General features: G+C 43.4%; 1 protein-coding gene across 3 annotated transcripts in view; it reads right to left on the bottom strand.

Moving 5' to 3' along the window:
- Positions 1 to 1,021: 1,021 nt before the first annotated feature.
- The window catches only part of ADAMTSL3 (ADAMTS like 3), a 335,305-nt gene continuing 314,420 nt past the window's right edge, over positions 1,022 to 21,906 (bottom strand). For all 3 annotated transcript variants that reach the window (XM_072737443.1, XM_072737441.1, XM_072737442.1), the window contains 5 exons: positions 17,616 to 17,799; positions 14,472 to 14,676; positions 9,452 to 9,552; positions 4,055 to 4,269; positions 1,022 to 3,167 (listed from right to left, as the gene is read on the bottom strand). In XM_072737443.1, the coding sequence (XP_072593544.1) occupies positions 3,061 to 3,167; positions 4,055 to 4,269; positions 9,452 to 9,552; positions 14,472 to 14,676; positions 17,616 to 17,799 (812 nt within the window). In that variant the 3' untranslated portion in view covers positions 1,022 to 3,060. The remainder of the gene's footprint in view (positions 3,168 to 4,054; positions 4,270 to 9,451; positions 9,553 to 14,471; positions 14,677 to 17,615; positions 17,800 to 21,906) is intronic.

The following is a 21,906-nucleotide window of genomic DNA, read 5'->3' as shown; positions in this document are numbered from 1 at the left end:
ATTTGGGTATTTATTTCATCATGTACATGAGAGGACCCAAGCCTTGCATTACTGCTCAAACTATAATCTGGATTTTTCAGTATCCTTGTGTAGTTACTGCAGGTCATAAAGTATTTGAGACTACCAAGAAAATAGTAGAGAGTTCCTAGGGAAATTTATCTGAGTTGGAAATGACATCCCTCATATTTCCTATCCCTCCAATCCTTGTAACCCACATAGGCCTTAGTTTGAGAGAGAGAGAGAGAGAGAGAGAGAGAGAGAGAGAGAACAAAAGGGAAGAAAAGAAAAGAGAAAGGAAGGAGGGAAAAGAAAGAGAGAGAGAAGGAAGGAAGGAACAAAGGAAGGAAGGAACGAAGGAAGGAGGAGAAGAAGGGAGGAGGGAAAGAGGAGGGAAGTGAGAAGGAAAGACAAAACTATATTTTTAGACATTTGAGGTGTCCAATTGCTAACCTCCCATGTGGCTCGGCCTCATGAGGTTAAGAGTCTCACAAGTTACTCTACAATGATTGATTTTTCTTCAGTGAACGACCTTAGAAACCCCAAGGCTTAAGGCAAACGGCAAGGAATCTCAAATTCAATAACTGTGACTGTAAAGACTCACTGCCAATCTTCAAGCGTGAAATGGCTGGAACACAGAGGAAGGGCTTCCTCACCAGCCGCTGCCAAAAAGCCTTTAGGCGCAGACATCTCTCAAGTCCATTCCTAAACTCATAAAGGGCCAAAAATAAAGGGTATTAGTACCTCCTGCTCTCCTACTACCACCTACTTCTCTGATGTCTCAGGCCATCCACTTGGGACTCAAGCCCTTCTGCCCTTGACATTGTTTGCATTACAGTCCCCAGGTTGCAAACGATTGGGGTAAGGGAGTCAGAGGGAATCTTGTGTGATCTGTCCTGTATCTTGTAACCCACCCTTCCTAGGATAGGCCGGGGCAGCGAGCCCATCAGGTTTGTTCCCGGATTCACAAGGCAAGGTGACGATACTCAAGGCTTCCAGAAGTGACACAAAAAAGCCACCCACATTTATAAGGATGCCACTGAATAATCAAAGTAAATTTATTTCTGAATTACTTAAGGGTCATGAGAGAAACATTAACTCTTATATTATAGGAACAGTAGTAAAATACAGTACACAGGAATGTCACTTGAATGATAAGACAAAAGTACAATAGCAAATGAAAAATAGCAACTTTAAATACAAAGACAAAGCAATTTAATCAGAAATTTTGTTAATAAGAAAAAATATATGTCCCATGTCTTTATTACATACTGTACAAAATAAAATATTGCACCTTTAAGTCATATAATAAATATGTACAAAGAGTATTTTACAAATGATCTTTCTTTTAATTTAAAAACCTTCAACAATCAAGTGTGATTGATGATTAGCAACCCATGGGCTGGTGTGTGCCCTTCACATCCCTATCCATCCTGGCCACCAAACCCTCCACGTACAGTAGTGCTCATTGCCAGTGTCAGTGAGGCTGAAGTTAGAACACGAGAGCCGGTGCTCAGAATATATGGTAGAGAGACTCAGCAAGCTTGCCCACAGACAAACCCAAAGCCCTCATGTGCTGTTCACTTATTTGTGATCAGGGACGAGGTGCAGCACAACCTGCCTTGGGTGACGTGGTGGCCAACCAGCTGTGGGCAGCACAGGTACAGGCAGCAGGGATGCTGAGTAAGCAGGGATGGCCATTTCCTTGGGGTTGTGTGCCATCTAAAGACATAACTGGTAAGATATAAGGGAAAAAAGCCCCAGAACCTAATCAGCTTTAACAATTTCACGCAAGCCCCGGACTACTTCAGCAGAGACAATTCATTCCAAATTGACCCTCCACCCTGACAGTATCACTAACACCAGCACTGGCCCCGGTCTAAACACAACCCGATGCAAGCAATCCAACGCAACCCGACCTGGCCCTCGCCCCAACCGCCAAAGCCAACCAACTCCAGCCCTCCTCTGACAGAACCTCTGTTCTCACCTAACCCAATCCTGACACTTAAAAGGAACCCTAAACTTACTCACCAAATCCTAACTCTGACCCTTAGCCCTAACATAACTTCTAGCCTAACCCAAGTTCACTTTGGATTTACCAACTAATCAGTTCGAATTAAAACAACTATTGACTATAAACAATCCTTTTCAACCACCATGTTTCATATTTAGATTACTTTCTAATAATCTTCCTGGGAAATAAAAAAAATCCTTAGGAGTACTATTTTATGCATAAATTAGGTCTAATAAGGCTTTTTGATTTTCTGTTTGTGTGCAAGAGAATCGTGCTTAGAAAAAGTTTCATTCACAGCTCTTAAAAGAAAGCTTTGAACATACTTCAAAATCAGTAGAAAAGGTGAGCCTTCCCTCTCCTTTAATTTCCAAGATGCCTCATTTGGTTACAGACCTCTGGGCTTGTGAAACTGGCAGCGGCACTTACTCTGTGTTTTCTTCCCCGGATTCTATACAAGCAAGGACAAGATGCCACCCCGCCCCACCCCCGCCCGGTCCTTGGGTCAGTCAGTGCTGCAAACTTGTCCAGAGTGACTGCCTCTTATTTGCACACTAGACGTAAAGACCCACAAAAATGCCACTGGCGCCACTCATGCCACCTTAACAACTACTGGCCAGAGAGCTTCTAAAGTGTGAATGCCTATGAACCTGGTGAGATCCTAAAACCGGAGAGAAGAGGAAGTCAGCAGTTGCTGTGTGTCCCTCATGTCCTCAGGACACCCTGCCCTCTCTGGGTCTACACGTTACAGGAAGCAGCAGCCTGTGACAATGCACTGGGGAGGACACCGGCAGGGCCCCAAGTGCAATGGCACACTTGCTACAGTATTTTTGTTCGTCCCAGAAAACATCATCTCAAAGAGCTGGGATTAAAAACCAGCCGTGGGGAAAATATTAGTATGAAATCCCACCAGTGGTGAGTTGGCATAGACCCCTGAATGCAGAATCTAGAGTTTTTAAAGAAATAACATGTTTCTGAATCAGCTACATGGGGAAAAGAGCTTTTATATTTCTGTTCTATCTTCACAGCAGCATTAGGACTCCACCACAGGTTTACCCTTCTTGACATGACCGGCAGCACCTCTGTTTGTAGAGATCCAGCGAACACAAACTGAGATGCTTTACAAACATACAGTAGTGAGTTGTGTCTGAGCAGTCTCCTGCAAAAAAAGAAAAAAAAAAGATATCCACTGAACACATAGCTCATTAGAGAAGTAAACAACACACACACACACAGACACACACACACACACACACACACACTTTGAGTTAATGACAAGCGTATACTGCATGATCAGAGTGAGCTGGAGAAACTGGGCTTGGATTCACAGCCCCGGGAATATAGCCAGTGGCACTGTGACAGTGCCAGGTGGTGACAGCTGGCACCTGGACTTGTGGGGGAGCCCAGCATCATGGAGAGAGCTGTTATATCACTTTGTCTTATACCTGAAACTAATGCAACGTTGTGCATCAGCTAGGCTCAAATATGAAAAACTGAACACAGCCCCACCCCACTAGGCTTGGGTGAGAGCCATGGCCCCACATGACAGCCAACATACCCGGACCTTCTGTCTCAGCCAGGCCAAATGGCTTCACCTGCTCTCCAGGCCTCACGGCCCCTCTGGCCTCAGTGCTTAGAACAGGGGAGCATGGACCCCTGGGAGAGCTGATAAAAATGATGGACCTGTGTCCTATCAAAATATATTTATGATTAAATTTCATAAAATAACAGTTATATATATAATATAAAAATATATGCATATATGAACATCTATGTCAAATTGTTAAGAATCCTCATCCTAGCAGATGAGACAGAAAGGGAGTGCTTGATGAGCCCCTACGAGCCAAGGCCGCTGACACCCAACTGATCTCCTGTTATCTAAAGAACGCTGAGCACCCAGAGCAAAGCTGCAGACCTCCCCAGGTCCCAAGGTGCCACGTGCATCCTGAGCGGCCCATCAGCCAGAACCTACAAGATGGGTGCCCCCGGGGGTCTGGCTGGAACAAGGCTGCCGGGTAGGTGGTGGCAGCTGGGAGGAACACCTACTATCACAGGAAGGCCCAAGGCAGTGCTGCCAGGAAGCCGGCCTCTTCTCCTGCACACAGTGTCTCTCGGCCACCGGCCTGCAGCTCCTGGCACGCACACACTCCACCTTCCGAGACTGGAAGCCCCGGCCGCAGGCAGCGGTGCAGGGTCTCCACGGGCCGGTGCGCCAGCACGTGTCACAAGCCCTGGAAGAGCAGTTCCTCCTCAAGCTGGGTCTGGACGAGGAAACAAAACAGAAAACAAGGGAAAAAACAAAAAGTGGAACATGGAAGAAGCGGGATGTCACTTCCTGCTGGGATCAGGCCATTTACCAAGTACCATATTTTCAATGCACTAAAGGTTTCCCAATTAGGAACCTACTGGTCTGGTGCATGCTTTGCATGGTGCATGGCTGGTAAAGCAAAGTGCATGATGCATGGCTGGTGGTGCGATCGTGACTACGATGGGCATGCAAACCACCACTTCTCACACACAGTCAAGACTCGGGCCTCCAGAGATGCGCCCTCCTGATAAGCTGGAGCAGCTCAACTTAAGCAAGGAAGACAGGAGTGGCTCACAATCCGTCATTTAAAGTCTGCTAACAACCTTTCAGTTTTGTTGATCTAAGCCCTTGGGCTAAATTCCGTAGGAGTGTAAGCATGCGTGTGAGCCAAGCTCATCTGCTAGGAGACAGTACTCTTATATGGACAGTTAGGCCACACCATGAGTCATAGTCCATTAACAGAGACCATTTGGGGACAGGGACCTAGCTCCAGTTCCTTGCCCTCGCGAGCAGAACAGAAAGTTGGTGGCCTCTGATTTTGGAAGATGCTTATTCACCCCAGAAGGGAGAGTCCACTTAGCGGAGCCACTCTTGGGTCCTAGGAGATATCTCCGCACTACCTGAGAATGTCTCCAACCCCACAGGTGGTGGGAAGAGAGCCCTGGCATGACTGAGCTGGCTTAGGAACTGTTTTCCTTCCAGGAATTTGGATGTTGCTAGAAAAAGATCTGTAAACCTGAAGGCTAGGGCAGTGCTAGTCATATTTTGCCACACAGGCCAGAGAAATAGAAAAAAAAAACAGTAATATTCAGAAAAAAAGAAGAAAGCAAAACACAGAAAGCTGCAGAGACAAGAGGAGAAAAAAAAAAACCAGTGACTTCTCATTTCTTGGTCCAAGTCCTTGCATCCTCCCTTTGGATTCTTGAGGCATTTTTGTGTTCCTGTAAAAGGCTCCTTAGCAGTGCACGTGATCTGTAAGGAGTGCAGAAACCCCACTGGAAATGTAGCAGGATGGGGCAAACCTGATGGCTCCTTCAGGGAAGAGTATTACAGAGTTGGAAGCAGTACTATGACTAGCCAGTAGAGGGAGACCCCATCCTCCATCAGAAGATTTATTTGAACAACAGGGTCACACACCAAACTGCAAGATTTTACACGGGAAGAGGAGCGTGTCCTGTTAATTCCAGGGCTTTATTTTCCCCACTGGGTATGAATCAGAGGGGCCAGAAGTTTAGTTGCTTTGGACAACCGGGCAGAGACCCAGTACTTCTCAGCCATCCACTGCTCCCCCATGTAAGAGATTTGCTTTTTCTACTCAAAAAATTTGAAAAAATATTCACAGAATATACAATAAAAAAGTATTTTAAAAAGATATCAAATTGTTGTGCACAAGTGTTGGTTGGTCCTTTCTTAATAAGAAATTGCCCACCTTTTGTCCATAAATCATACTGAACTGACTTGTGTTGTTTCCAGCCCAAAGAATCTTCTGCTCCAATGGAAGGCAGGGCCAGTGGGAAGTCAGAAGGAGCTCCAGAGCTTATACACGAGGAGAGGACATAGGAGCTAGAGACCAACATGGAGGCTGAAGCTCAGGAGGCTAGTCATTAAAGACCCAGTGGAAGAAAGAGAGGTTGGTCCAGCAAGAACATCCCATATCCTCCCAGCCAGGGATAGGACTAGGGATGGGGATGCCCAAGCTAGGGGGACATGGTCTGGGCACCAGCAGTACATACATCTATGCATGGAAGCTCGTGTGCTGTCCTATATCACACATCATACCCCCCCTCCTCTTCGGTTATGCCCACACCCCCAGAGGCCCCCCAGGTCCAAAAGAAGAAGCTGTGAGCAGCCTGCTCGCCTCTGATCCTCCACCTCTGGCCACTGATACCATCACTCCAACAGCAGGGCCCGACTCCAGGACTCGAGGTCCCCAGCCTGCCCACTGCTCCCTCCCCTAGGGTGCTAAAGGGACAGTGACACCCCCTCTTCCTTCTCCAGCCCATGGTCAGCTCGCCCAGGCAGCAGAACAGGCCTGTAGAGAAAACACAGCAGAGACCACAAGAGGAACACACAGCAGCTCCCTCACTGAGTCCTTCACCCACAAACCTACAGGTATTTGGAGGAGACTCCTAGCATGAAAGCAAAGCACCAGGATGTAAAAGCAGAAGAGCCAAGCCTGGATGAAGCAGGGATGATGCAGAAAAATGAAAGCCAACCTGATCCTTCTCCTCACTCAGCCCCAGGAAGTTTTCTTCTATTATTTCTTTTAAATACTTTCACACACACACACAAAACCACACTTTCACATTTTCAGTTCATCTCCACATCTTTTTCTTTTCTTTTTTTTTCTTAAGATTTATTGATTTGAGAATGAGAGACAAAGAACATGAGTGGGGGAAGTGGCAGAGGGGAGAGAGAGAAGCGGACTCCCTGCTGAGCAGGGAACCCGATGAGGTATCCGATCCCAGGACTCCAGGATCACCACCTGAGATAAAGGCAGACGCCTAACTGACTGAGCTGCCCAGGTGCCCCCACATCTCTTTTTCTTTCTTTTTTTTCTTTTTCTTCTTTTTCTTTTCTTTTCTACATCTCTTTTTCTAAAGCCACATTTGGCCATTTATTGAGCCTTCTTACAGACCCTTCCATGCCTTCTACCTTCTCCAGTATATTTCTGCTTCTTGTTTTTGCTGCCATTGGTTGGAAAGAGTGTGGCGCATCCAGTGTGTGTCCTGAAAGGAGAACATTGTGACTGGAGCACCAAGAGTGAGGGTGTGTGAGGTTTGGGATGAGGCTGTAAGGGGAGGGAAGAGGGGCACATGGGTGGCTCAGTCGATTAAGCCTCAAGTACACTTGATTTTGGCTCAGGTTGTGATCTTGGGGTCCTGGGATTGGGCTCTGAGTTGGGCTTCGTGCTCAGCAGGGAGTGTACTCAAGATTCTCAATCTCTTTCTCTCTCTCTCTCTGCCCCTCCCCCATGTTCTCTCTCTCTCTCTCTCTAAAAATAAATAAATAAATCTTTTAAAAAATAAGTAAAGGGAGGGAAGAGTTGACCATGTGGTGTTTTCTAGACCACATCACAGACTTTGGTCCCCCTTCTTCCTAAGATCAAGTGAGATCTCTAAAGTTATTTCAGTCTGTTGGGGAGGTGTGGTGGTGGTGATGATGCTATCAGATTTGATTTTGGAAAGGGCTGCTCAGGCTGCAGTGTAAGGAGTGGCTAGGAAGGAGCAACAGGTGGAGGGGGACCAGTGGGATGGCCTGGCTATGGGTACCCACGGTAGAAATGGAAAAAAAAAAACGTGAATGGGTTTGAGAAAAAGATACAAGGAATCAAAAGGTACATAAAAAGTAATCATAGGGTGGTTCAGTCTATTGGGCATCTGATTCTTTATCTGGTCTCAGGTCATGACCTTGAGATCATGAGACTGAGCCCCACACTGGGCTCCACACTAATCGAGGAGCCTGCTTAAATTCTCTCTCTCCCTCTGCCTCTGCCCTTCCCCCCTTCTCGCGAGCATGTGCATGTGTTCTCTGTCTCTCTCTCTCAAAAAAGTAATCAGAAAAGCACAAATTACAAAGGATGTAATTTTTCATCCATCAGGTTGGCAACATTTTTAAAAAGACTGAAACCCAGATAATATTTATAAAAAGGGGGAACCCTCCTACACTCTTGGTATAGACATTTTGATGGTAACTTAGTAGCATCAGAATTATGCCTGTCAATTCCATTCCATTCCATACCAAAAACTATCCTACAAGCATATAACCCTCAGTGCATAAAGTTGTATGTTCTGGGATATTTCCTGCAGCATTTATTTGCAATAACAAAAAGCGAAACAAAACAAAAACCCCAAAACCAACCTGAAACAATTCAATGCCCATCAACAATGGAATGAGGTAATGTTAAATAGTGAAAAAGAGCAAAGTGAGTCTTACGTACTAAGATGGGGGAAAAGTCTCTAATATAGTGATTAAGTTTAAAAAGCAAGTTTCAGAAAAATACATCAGGTATGTTAAAAAGAAAGCTCAATCCACATATGAATCTGTGTTGTAAGCATCTCTGAGAATGCAAAGTGAAACATCTGGGTAATGCACATCAGCCTGTGTGTGGTCTCTATCTTCTCAGCAAAAGACAAAACTAGGTTGTCTGTTGAGAGGAGGGCAGCTGTTCCACACAACTTCCATTTCAGGAAAATAGTTCTGGCTTGAGCTGTGTTGTGGGGAATAGGAAATGCGGCGGATTCTACACTGCCAAACCTTACTGAAGGCTCAAAATGGAAACTGAGCCAACTGTCAAGGTCATTTCCTTTTCTCTGGCAACACTCAGGGTGGGGAGGAGGGAAGAGGAGCCATATCTCGAGCACCTGCTATGACCCAGGCTGCTTAGGGGCTCCACGCTAGCCAACTACTCAAAACTTCCCAACCATAATTTTACTTGGACGGTACTATCCCAATTTGCAAATTAGGAGGCTGGGTAGCCCAGGTCACACAACAAAAGAAGGAGAGAATTCAGAATTCCTTCATGCTTGCTGGGGAGCGCTTCCCTGGGACGGTGGAGTGACCAGGCAGAAGGAGCCTGGGTCTCTGGGTGACCTCATGAAACAATGCTCTCTACACCAAACCATGCACCAGCCTTGACTTCAACACAAGAGAAAAGCAAACTCCTTTCTTGCTTAAGCCCCATCACAAGGCAAAAGCTGATTTCATTCTCTGCTAAACCCCTGTGCCAACATCCTAAACAACATAGTTTCTAGACAGAGGAATACCGTGGTTCACTGAACACATTAGGAAGATGTAATCTGTAAACTTAAATATTATTAGGCTTGACCAACTTTGTATATAGAGGGAAAAATATCTGTTCTCAGTGCTACTCTCTTTTTTTTTTCTCTTTGGGGTATCCCTCTCTCAAGATGTTTAACATTCAAATAATTTGTACTTATACTTGTACAGAGTAGTTAATATTTCAGTATGATGTATACTATCGAGGATGGCACAATTAGAAGTCATCATTGGATAGGAATTGCCAATTGTGAGAGGTGGTAGACAGGAGAAGTCATTCGTTTCATTTTTCAAGCATTCACAGCCATGGACTGATGCAGATGATGATTCATGTCACCCTGGGGCAGGGCCATTACCTCCTTCTGTCATCGCAACGGGGGTCAGAGCTGTTGTGGTGTTGACAAACTGCATGATGCTGCTGCATCCTGCCAGGGCGGCCCAGGCAACGTGCAGGACACTAGAACAAAAGCACAAGGCAGCATAAACAACATTGTGAGGTCACGCGTGCTGTGGTACCAAGGTCACACACCAAACCCCAGGTACAGGGGACCAGTGGTTCCCCAGGGGAGGTCATGGAAGTTGGGAGGGCCAGACAGTCTTCCCTCAGAGCCAGGAAGATTACCTGAGCATCTTCCTCCTCCTCTTCCTCCTCCCCCCACACCCTGCCCAGAAACGTAGACCATCTCTGGGGAGAAGGGAAAAAAAAGATGGGGCCAACCTCTAACTGACAGGGCTTAGGTCCAGAAATGATGATGCTTAAAGCCACAAGTGACTGCCAAGTTTGGGTTTTCTTGCTCTGAGTGAAAGTGGAGGCGTGTGTGTCAAGGTGAGTTCAAATGTAGAAAAAAATTTTTTCTGACATGAGGTTCTTAAATTTTCCTGTAGTCATAATATTAATTTTTCCTTATACTCTGTCTTATGCTTGAAAAGGCCTTTCCCATCACACTGGTCCTATTTCCATTCACCTTCCCGGTCATGTCCTTTATAGCACCAAAGTTTTTAATTTTTACATAGCCCAAGGCTGTGTTTTTGTTGTTGCAGCCTGTGCTTTTGGTGTCATATCTAAAAATACCATTTCCTAACCCAAGACATGAAGATTTATGTCTACATTTCTTCCAAGAGCTTTATAGTTTTAGCTCTTAAGTTTAGGTGTTTGATCCACTCTGAATTAACTTTTTGCATATGATATAAGCTAGAGATCCAACTTCATTTTTCTCTGTGTGTGGATATACAGGGGTCTGGCACCATTTGTCAGAGAGATTATTCTTTCTCTGTTGAATGGTCTTGTCACCCTTGTAAGAAACCAACTGATACAGATATAGAAATTTCTCTCTAGACCTAAAATTCTATTCCAGTGATCTATATCTCTATCCCTTGTTAGCACCACACTGTCTTGATTACTATATAGCTCTAATAAGTTTTGAAACTGACAAATTTGAGCCCTCTAACCTTGTTATTTTTTCAGGACTGTTTTGGCTATTCTGGGTCCTTCATATTTCCATATGAATTTTGGGTCAGCTTGTCAATTTCTGCAGAGAAGCCAGCTGGGATTTTATAGGGATTGTGTTGAATCCTGGTCAGCTTAACATTAAGTGTTCTGATCTATAAATATGGGATGTCTTTCCATTCATTTAGGCCTTCTCCAATTTCCTTTAAAAACCTCTTGTGGTTTAACACTATTTTTAATTTATTTTTTATAAAGATTGTATTTATTTATTCATGAGAGACACAGAGAGAAAGGCAGGGACATAAGCAGAGGCAGAAGCAGACTCCTTGTAAGGAGCCTGATGTGGGACTCGATCCCAGGACCCTAGGATCACGACCTGAGCCAGAGGCAGATGCTCAACCACTGAGCCACCTAGGTGCCCCAACACTATTTTTTAAAACCATTCTTCCAGTGTGGTTACCTTTGAACTTTAAACCCACTTTAACACGAGTCTGTCCTCTCATTACACTGCATGACTCAGTGTTACTCCCACAGGAATGCTGCATTATTTTATTTACATCAGATCACACCAAGTAAAGAAGGTCAACCCACCCTTCTAATAAGTTTTCCTAAAAATTTCCTGTGCTCATTTGTTCTCCCTTATGAATGTCAGAATTACCTTAAGTTCCAAAAAAGAATTCTACTGTAGTTTTAGTTGGAATTTTATTATGTATTTCAGTTCATTTAGGGGAATAGATATCTTTATTGTATGGAGAGTACCTTTTATTCGTCCTTCTTTTCCTTTATCTGTTTCAATAGTGTACTCTATTTTTCTTCATAGGTTCTGTTCTGGTTAATTTTATGTGTCAACTTGGCTGGACCATAGTGTGTCTAGATATCTGGCACTTATTCCAAGTGCTTCTGTAAGGATGTTTTGGAGGAGATTAACATTTAAATAAGTAGTCAAGGGAAAGCAGATTATTCTAAGTGGGTGGGCCACACTCAATCAGTTGATGGGCCAGAAAGAACAAAAAAACTGACCCTACCCCAAATAACAGGGAATTCCTCCTAATTGTCTTTGATCTGGAATATTGACTTTCTCTTGCTTTTTGACTTGAACTGAAATGCTGGCTCTTCCAGGGTCTGTGGCCTGCTGGCCTCTGGTCTGGAATGAATCTCCAGCTTCCTGACCTCACTCTGCAACTCTTGGGACTTGGCGACCTCCATAACTGCATTAACTTGTTAACTCATGCATGTACGCACATGCAGGCACGCGCACACACACACACACACACACACACACACCCTACTGGTTCTGTTCCCCTGGAGGATACCTGCTAATACAGATATGTAGATTTTGGTACTGAGAAGTGGGGTGCTACCATAACAAATATCTAAACATGTGGATATTTGTGGGCTTGTGGATATCTAAACATGTGGAAGTGGGCTTTTGTACTGGGTGACAGGTAGAGTCTAGAAGAGTTTTGAGGTGCATACTTGAAAAAGCTGGACCGTGTTAGAAATATGAACATTTAAGGGGATTCTGATGAGGTTTCAGATGGAAATAAGGAAGAACTGGAGGAAACGCAGTCGTCATTCTAAAATGGCAAAAATACAGGGTGCCTGGGTGACTCAGTGGATTAAGCATCTGACTCTTGGTTTAGGCTTAGGTCATGATCTCAGGGTCATGAACTTGAGCTTCTGCGCTCAGCAGGGAGTCTGCTCAAGATTCTCTCTCCCTCTGTTCCTCCCCCTCCCCCACTCATGCACTTGTGCTCTCTCATGCACTCTCTTGTGTATACTTTCTCTGTCTCTCAAATAAATAAATAAATCTTTTAAAAAATTGCAGTTTGCAAATAAATAAATAAATCTTTTCAAAAAACAGCAAAACTTGGCTGAATTGTGGTCCAGTGTTTTGTGGATAATAGAACTTAAATGGGACAAAATTGGATATTTCACTGGGGAGATTTCTAAGGAAAGTGTTCAGGGTACTTATAGGAGAATGTGAGGGGACAAATAAATTGAAGGAATCATTAAAGTAAAAAGGAACCATAATTCGAGGATTCAGAAAACTCTCAGTCCATCCATATTTCATTCAAAGAATGAGATCGTATGTTCTGGAGGGACCACTGCAGGTGTGGCTGTACCTTCACTCCATGGAGCTCCAAGGAGCTTACCCACAGAGTTAATCAGCCATCCCAGCAGAGGCCAGGAGTAGAGATAGAATTGTACCAGGAGAGATAATGATGGGACCCAATTAAGGAAGGCTTTAGAAACTGTGGATTCTACAGGATGGGATAAGGCATTCAGCTGCAAACATGCTTTATTCTTCAGGAAGAGGGAAGAATGACCCCAGATTCAGAACTCACCAGGGCTGCCACTCCCACAACAAGCCCAGGGGGGAGGCTGTTTCCTCCTCAATTTCCATGGGCCCCACTGCCCCTGCCTAGTGCTTCAGGGGCAGGACCACTCCAAAGAGCCATGTGGGAGAGACAGGCATGCTGTCTTGGGCCATGGGAGCAATGCCACTGCCCCGGTGGGTCTGGAGGGGAGAGCATCAAGCCAAAGAGGATTATTCTCAAGTGTTAAGATCTAATGGATTAGCCCTGCTAGAGTTTGGACTTGACTGGGACCCACCACCCCTTTCTTCTGATTTCTCTCTTTTGGAAAGGGAACGTCTATCCTCTGCTTGTCCCATCACTGTATTTTGGAAGGATGTAACTTGTCTGCCTCCACAGCTTTGCAGCAGGAGAGGAATTCTGCATCAGGATGGCGCTTCTTACTCATACCTAATTTAGGTGACATCTGGTGAGACTTTGGATTTGAATTGAGGAAAGAATGGGACAAAACTTCTAAGGATACTGGGATGAGATGAATGTACTTTGCACATAGAAGGACATGAATTTGGGAGAGAGGGGCAGAAGGCGGAATGTTATGGACCAAACTGTGTCCCCTCAAAATTTGTATGTGGAAGCCCTAACCCCCAAAGTGATTGTATTTGGAGACAGGCTCTATAAGGAGGTATTAAAGGTGAAATGAAGTCATAAGGGTGGGGCCTTCATCTGCTAGAAATTGTGTCCTTATAAGAAGAGGGAGAGGCACCAGAAATCAATCTCTCTCTCTGCACAGAGAAGGGGCCCCCTGAGGACACAGCGAGAAGGTGGCTGTCTTGAAGTGGGAAAGAGAGGTCTCATAAAACTAATCCTGACAGAAACTTGATCTTAGACTTCCAGCCTCTGAATTTTGAGAAAATAAATTTCTACTCTTCCAGGCACACCAGTCTGTAGCGTTTTGTTATGGCAACCCTAGCAGACTAACTAGGTTCCTAGACATTTCTTTTAAAATTTTTTTCCGGGATGCCTGGGTGGCTCAGTGGTTGGGTGTCTGCCTTTGACTCAGGGCATGATCCTGGAGTCCCAGGATTGAGTCCCACATCAGGCTCCCTGCGAGAAGTCTGCTTCTTCCTCTGCCTATGTCTCTGCCTCTCTCTCTATGTCTCTCATGAATAAATAAATAAGATCTTTTAAAAATTGTTTTTAAATTAAAAAAAATAAAAAATTTTTCTCAAACATTTTTTTATTTATAATGTTATTCAGGGTGGTGTTTGGGATACGGGCTATGAGACTTTTGTGCACATGTTACTAATGTTCTTCTGCTTCTTCTCTTGAAGGCTTCTCTAATTCTGATGGCCCTGGACCAGCCCGTCTTGGAACTTCTGTCACTGAGCTACTATATTCAAAGAATCCAACTCTGGTTCACCTTTACATGGGAAACAGAGATACTAGGATTTCCAAATCTAATCCTTCACGTCAGATACATACATTAACTTTAGAAATCAATCAGATTATCCCCACCACCCAAAAAAATTTTTTAAAGAAACAACAGCAAATGTATTAGAAGCAAAGTGACAATCACAGTTCTGTCAAAGCACTAGATTTGTCAGCTTGTACCTGGCCCCCTGGTTCGACGACCCACTGACCACAAGGATGAATGGAACATGGCCTTCTTCCTAGAGGTCTCTCCGTGGGAGCACATGCTCTTGGGGACACCACCTGCACAGTTCCGTTGGCTTTGATACGCTTGCAGGCCACTTGCCGACTGTGGAATCCTTCACCACAAGACACAGAGCACTCTGACCATCCACCCGTGAGCCACCTGAGAACAAAAACTATGGCAGCTTAGTGAGGACTGCAATGTCAGATCCCAGAGGGAGTGTCTGGAAAAGGAAAAATTGAGCAACAGAATTACCAGGTAGAGACAAGGAACACTGGGGTGGAGTCTGCACGTACATGAGCGCTGGCACTTGTGTGGCCCCAGAGAGTACAGCTGGGGAAATATTAGGTGGGAATTTCAAAAAGATGATTTCAACTCACTGAAACTAAGGGGAGAAAATAATTTTAAAACACATAGGTGCTATTTGCTCTATGAGATATTTACATGTTATTGCTATTCTTGTAGGGAAGACACCAATGTCCAAGAGAGTCAATAACTTGGTTATGGCCACATAACCACATGCCAGCAGAGCTGGGGTTGGTCTAGGCTTACTGACCCTGAACTTCAGCAGAGCAGGGGTTCCTAACCTGAGCTCTGTGGTGTTCCAAGGGACCACGCACCCAGATAGCCAAAGAATTACCTCTTCATCATCACTGAGCTATGACTGAAACTTAGTATTCCTTTTGTTATAAATATGTCAGTCACAAAATACGGTAGTACTAGCAATATCTGGGATTTTGTTAACCAATGGAAATCATAGATGTTTTTACATGACATAATAACTGTGGGAGGCATCTCAAAATGTCATTTATATTTATCACTTCAAAATTAATGTACTGCTAGGTATTACAGTATTAACAGAGAAACAAATCCATGACTGTACCATCATTTTTTAACATGTTAGTACTGTATTTCAATGTCTTTGGTTTCCTTTGTGATTGAATATATTCTATTTTACAGATTTAAAACCATCATTCCCTAGGCTTCTCCAGACAACCAGAGGTGTCTGTGGCACAGAAAGATGAAGGACCCTCTGTGTGGAGAGCTGTAGGGTTACATGACATCTAAGTCATCTCTCGTAGATGTGAAAGTAGACAGCTGCTTATTCTAGGAATGTGCATAGGTTTGAGAATACTTAATAAACACGGTTGCTGGTAAATTTTTTCCACTTTGTTAAGAGTCGAGAATTGACATAACCACCTCCCCTGAGTTACTGCCACAGCAGCTCACTGCTTCCCAAGGGACAGAGGACTCTGTGCGAGACCTGTCTCCACAGAACAGGACAGGTGTGGAGAGACACGTCAGCCAGGGTGCCTCCGATGGCCACAACCCTTCGAGAACACGCTCCCAGGCATCTGTTTGTTTTCCTGTGTGGCCCTGCTTCCCTCCTCCCTCCAAGACCCAGGTTAGCAGATCTAGTGTGGACCTTTGTATGAGGGCAGTGAGCTCTCCAACATAGTACCTGTCTCATGGCTGTGCTGCATAAATGCTACTGTTATTACATTTTATTTCATTTTATTTTACTGGGGATGCTGGTGCCATTTGGTCAGTTACCTGCCAGGGACTCTGTGATTCAATCAATCATTCATTCACTCCATACATATTTGTGGAAGGTGCACAATGGGGCAGACATTGTGCTAAGTGCTGGGAATAAGATGTTCTGCAAACAGCTGTGGATTTACCTCCTGGGACAGGACTGTCTAGCAGGAGAACAAGATAGATCATGGTAAGATGAAGATGAATGGCTATGAAGATGAATGATTAAAAAAAAAAAAAGAAACTCCTATAGTACAGGGGCCTGGCTGAGCTTGGAGGGGAAGGTCAGGGACAGTTTCCCTAAGAGACATGAACAGAAAGAACTAAGTGCAAACAGTGTTCTAGGCAGAGGGAGCAGCATGTGCAAAGGCCCTGAGTTAGGAGGAAAGCACGCCTAAGAGACAAAAAGACAGCATGGATTAATCACATAACCAGGCTGGGACAGACAATGACAGAGTATAATGGCAGCCCGAGGTATAAGCACAGAGGGACTTTTGTTCTTCCACTCCTGTATTCAGCCGGGCAACAAATTTTACTAGTGTGTGTGAGGCACTGGTGTAGACTCCAGGGTGAAAAAACTGAGCAAGACAGACATACCCACAATGCTAGGGATTAGGGCCATTGTCCTAAGAACCACAAGAAGTATTTGAAGTGTTTTAAACAAAGAGGCATCGTGGAGAATTCATGTTTTATTTTTAATTTATTTTTTAAGGTTTTATTTATTTATTCATAAGAGGCACAGAGAGAGAGGCAGAGACATAGGCAGAGAGAGAAGCAGGCTCCCTGCGGGGAGCCTGATGTGGCACTTGATCTCGGGACTCCCAAATCATGGTCTGAGCCAAAGGCAGACGCTCAACCCCTGAGCCACCCAGGTGCCCCCAAATTCATGTTTTAAAGACTATTCTGCTTACGTAGGGGAAGAGCACTCTGGGGAGGAAGCCAAGAATCAGGAGGATTCTGTAGCAGTTCCCATGAGGGACGCTGATGGCATAAGCTCCTGCAGGAATGGTGGAACTGGACAAGAACAGTTGGAAGTGAGAGAAGCAGGGAGGTCTGGGATGCAGTCACTGGATCTGGAAGCGTGGGGCAGGGGGCAGATTAGGTTTGGTGGAGATCGTGCATTTGATTCTGGACATTTTTTAATTATTGATTTCTATCATCTCTTACATTAGAAAGGTTATTAAGGGTTTTTATCCAGGGTGGAATCTAGGGAATGGCACTTTGGACAGGACCTCTGATGACTCTGGCCTGCTGCATTGTCTCCAAGGCAAACTCACAGGCCCGGAACCACTGAAGACCAGATAATACTGTGAGCACAGAAAGAAGATTTGGGTAGCAGTCAGGAGCCGAGGCTCTGAGCGCAGATCATCTTGATTTGAATTTGGCCTTTATAACAGTGTGGCCTTGGGGTGCTTGTAAAATAAGAAACCCACATCTACCTCCAAGGTAATGGTGCGGTGGTCCCTGTGAAGTACTTAGCAGAATGCCTGGTGCCAAGTACAACTTACCAGGCCTTCTAACACAAGCAAATACCTGGTACAGATGAGAAGAGTGACTACACGTACCTCGGGGGGCAGTCCCGGATGTTACAGGGCTGAAACCCGGCCAGCGGCTTCTGGAGGTGTTGGCAAAAGGCCTCACTTACTTCCTGCCCAGTGGCCAGCACACACCGGGGCCTCTGAACTCGGGTTCCCAAGTGGCCACAGGTGGCAGAACAATGTGTCCAGTTACTGAGCTCCCAAAAAGGCTCTGCGGAAAGGAAATGAAATGTCATGACAGCCCTGAATGAGGTATGATGATGGGCCTGGAGCGGACATGGCTAAAGACCATCAGGAGCTGTGTCCTGGTTAGCTGAGGAGCACAGAGAGCAAACCATCCCCTAGTGCAAGGGCTCCTTTAAATTTCATGTTTCCTCCACTGACTTATTGTAATAACTGGTGGGAATGGTGGCCAGCATGGGGCCCTTGGACCACAGCCTGGAGAGGCGCTATTGGAGGCCAGCTGGACTTGCCAGAAAAATCCCAGAAAGAGGGAGGAGGTGCTCTGTGCAGTGGGCTGGCTCCTCGGCATTCTCCAAGCAGAGCCAAGAGGACGAGAGAGAAGGGTGTCTCCAGGGGATGCTCTGACCGGTTCTAGTTCTCCAATGTGCACCAGGCGGAGAAATGAAAGACTGTTTAACAGGGACTGGGGATTAAGCACTAAGGTTAAAAATGCATTTCATTCCATTCTTACTTTTCCATTAATTCTTATCTAAACTTCAGCTTACTGCTGAAACTGCATAAATAATTTGTCATGGAGACATCTGGAAAGGTAAGAATGGGAGTTTCCTTTAGCGAAGTTGAAGCTGACCACCTCCAATAATTATGGCTTTTTAATTTTAGTCCTCATTCCAAACAGCCTTTCCCTTCCTCTTTGACACTTGGTAAAAAAGATGAGATACAATACGATGATGACAGATTTGTGTGTGACCACAGAAGGTGCCAGATTTTCCTGTCACAATCACAAGTAATTGATGGCTACCAGCTGTGTCCACAGACTCCCTCACAGAGCAGAGCCATTTCTTTAACTTGTTGTTTTCCAGATTTTCCTTCTGATTTTTGAATTTTTGTCTTAAGTTGCATATGGCATCATTTGCAAAGCAGAACTGTATATATTTTTAGTTGGGCCCCCAGGATTACAGTTTATTTAAAACAATTTTTAAAAATAGCTGGGTTTATGGAGAACCTCATAGGTGAGGGGTACTGAATTAGACACTTGGTCATCAATTTTTCACTTAATCCTTATGGCCATCTTGTGAATTCAATCCATTTTATTTGCAGAAGTGTGAAAAAGCTAAGTGACTTGCTCAAGTCCCTTCACCCAGAACCCAAGTGTGTTTGACTTTACATTGAACTTTACTACGCCATATTTCACAAAGACACCTTGACACTTCATGACAGGACAAACATGCATTTCTTTAAAAACATGTGGGTTTTTTTGTTTCTGTTTTTTAATTGAGGTGTAATTCACACACAATAAAATGCTCAGCAATCTGGTGTGCAGGTTTATGAGTTTCCACAATTGTATGTGTTCTTGTAACCATAATCCAAAGCAAGATATAAAACACTTCATCATCCAGAAAGTTTCCTCTGAATTTGATCAATTTTAATCATTAATTAAATTATTTTAATCAATTATTTTAATCCAAATTATTTTAATCAATTCCCCTATCCCTCTTTCCCAGGCAATTACTTGTTCATTTCCATAAGTATTCGTTATTAGTGCCATCTGCTCTTGGACTTAATTCATATACTCTTTTGCACTTGGTTTCTTTTACTTCACATAAGATTTTTGAGATTAACTTGTATTGTTGTACATAGCCCATTCTCTATTATTGCTGAATAATATTCCATCATATGAATATACTATACTTTGTTTATCTATTCTCCTTTTGGTGGTCAAAAGGAGAATATGAAGTGAAGGCTGCTATATACATTCTTGTACACATTTTTTTGTGAACATGTTTTCATTTTTCATTTACCCAGATATGGGTAAATATCTGTGAGCAGAATTGCTGTGTCAAAGGTAGGTGTATGCTTAGCTTTGTTAGAAACTAACACACAGTTTTCCAGAGCGGTTGTATTAGATTACACACCTACCATCCATACGTACAAAAAGTTTCAGTAGTTTCACATCCTTACTGAAATCTGGCATTGTCAGTCTTTTCATTTTCACTGTTTTAGTAAGTGGAAAATGGTATCTCTTTGTGGTTTTAACTGTCATTTCCCTGATGCCATCTGTAGATCTTTTGTGAACTATCTGTACAAGTTTTTGCCCATTGTTTTGGAGGGGAGGAGAGAGTTCACTGTTAATTTGTAGGAATTCTTTATATATTCTAGATATAAGTTCCTCATAAGACATATGTTGGGCCAATCTTTCTCCCAGCCTATGGCTTATCTACTTATATTCTTCATGGTGTCCTTGAACAGATTTTAATAATTGTGATGAGGTTCAATTTGATAATTTTTTGTTAATGGTTAGTGATTTTGGATACAAGAGCATTTGAAAAGTAGATCATATTTACTCCCATAAAAGACTTATCATTGCTTCATATGTGTTAGGACTATACTCTAGTCTTTTTTTAAATTGAAGTATAATTAACGTAGAGTTGTAGAGTTGTATTAATTTCAGGTGTATAATATAGTGATTAGATAATTCTATACATTAGTCAGTGCTCATCGTGATTAGTGTGCTCTTATCTCCTCACCAATTTCACCTATTCCCCATCCACCTCCCCTCTGGTAATCATCCATTTGCTCTCTGTTTTTTTTTTAATATCTTTTTCTTTCCTTGTTCATTTGTTTATTAGATTCCATACATGAGTGAGATTATATGGTATTTGTCTTTCTCTATCTCACTTATTTCACTTAGCTTTATACCCTCCAGGTCTATCCATGTTGTTACAAATGGAGAGATTTAATTATTTTTATGGCTGAATAATATTCCATTTTATATATAAACATATTACATCTTCTTTATCCATTCATCTATTGATGAGCATTTGTGTTGTTTCCATATCTTGGCTATTGTAAATAATGCTGCTAAAAATATACGGGTGCATATACTTTTCAAATTAGTATTTTTATTTTCTTTGGATAAATACCTGAGTAGAATTACTAGACCATATGGCAGTTCTATTTTTAAGTGTTTGAGGCACCTCCATAGTGTTTTACATAGTGGCTGTACCAATTTACTAATATTAGTATCAATAGTACACAAAAATTCCTTTTCCTCCACATCCTCGCCCATACTTGCCATTTCTTGTCTTTTTGATTCTAGTCTTTCTGGTAGGTGTGTGATGATACCTCATTGTAGTTTTGATTTCCATTTTCCTAATTATGAGTGATGTTGAGCATCTTATCATGTGTCTGTTGGCCATCTGAATGTCTTCTCTGGAAATATGTCTGTTTAGGTCTTCTTCCCATTTTTAATCAGATTATTTGTTATCTTGCTGTAGAGTTGTATAAGTTCTTTATATATTTTGCATATTAACCCCAGATGTGTCATTCACAAATATCTTCTTCCATTCAGTAGGTTGTCTTTTTGTTTTGTTGATTGTTTCCTTCACTGTGCAGAACCTTTTTATTTTGATGTAGTCCTAATAGTTTATTTTTGCTTTTGCTTCCCTTGCCCGAGGTTACATATCTAGAAAAATGTCTCTACAGACAATGTCAGAGAGATGAATGCCTGTGCTCTCTTCTAGGATTTTTATGGTTTCAGGTTTCACAGTTAGATCTTTAGTACATTTTGAGTTTATTTTCATGTATAGTGAAACAGGAATAAACTCTAATCTTTACCTTGACCTTCAAAGGTCCTCAGCAACCTTCTAACTTCATTTCATATCTCCTCCCTCTCCTCCACTGTGCCCCCATCACATGAGTTTTCTTTGTGTTTCTTGACCACATTAAGCTTGTTGCCACTTTATGGTTCTTGCACTCACTATTCCCTCTGCCAGAAATGCTCCTTCCTCATTCTTGTGTAGGGATGGTCCTATCTTTATTGTTTAGTCTGGGCTCAAGTATCACATCCTTGGAAGGCTGGTCCTGACTTTCTTCTCCAAGGTGGCAAACAGTGTGTTATCACCCTATTTTGTTTCCTTCAGAGCACTTACCACAGGGAAATATATGTTTCCTTGTTTATTGTCCATCTTTCCTACTGGGATGCCAAGTCCATGACAGTGGGGAGCTCTTCTGTCCTGTCCACTGCCAGACAGTGCATGTTATATATTAGGTACTCAAGCAGTATTTGTTAAATTAATAAATGAGTCTCTTTGAAATGCTAAGGTAAGGATCCATTGAAGGGCTGGCATATTCCAGA

This window comes from Vulpes vulpes, chromosome 14 (assembly GCF_048418805.1).
Source record: "Vulpes vulpes isolate BD-2025 chromosome 14, VulVul3, whole genome shotgun sequence".
Classification (NCBI taxonomy): Eukaryota; Metazoa; Chordata; class Mammalia; order Carnivora; family Canidae; genus Vulpes; species Vulpes vulpes.
This window is presented reverse-complemented; position numbering and strand designations above follow the sequence as displayed.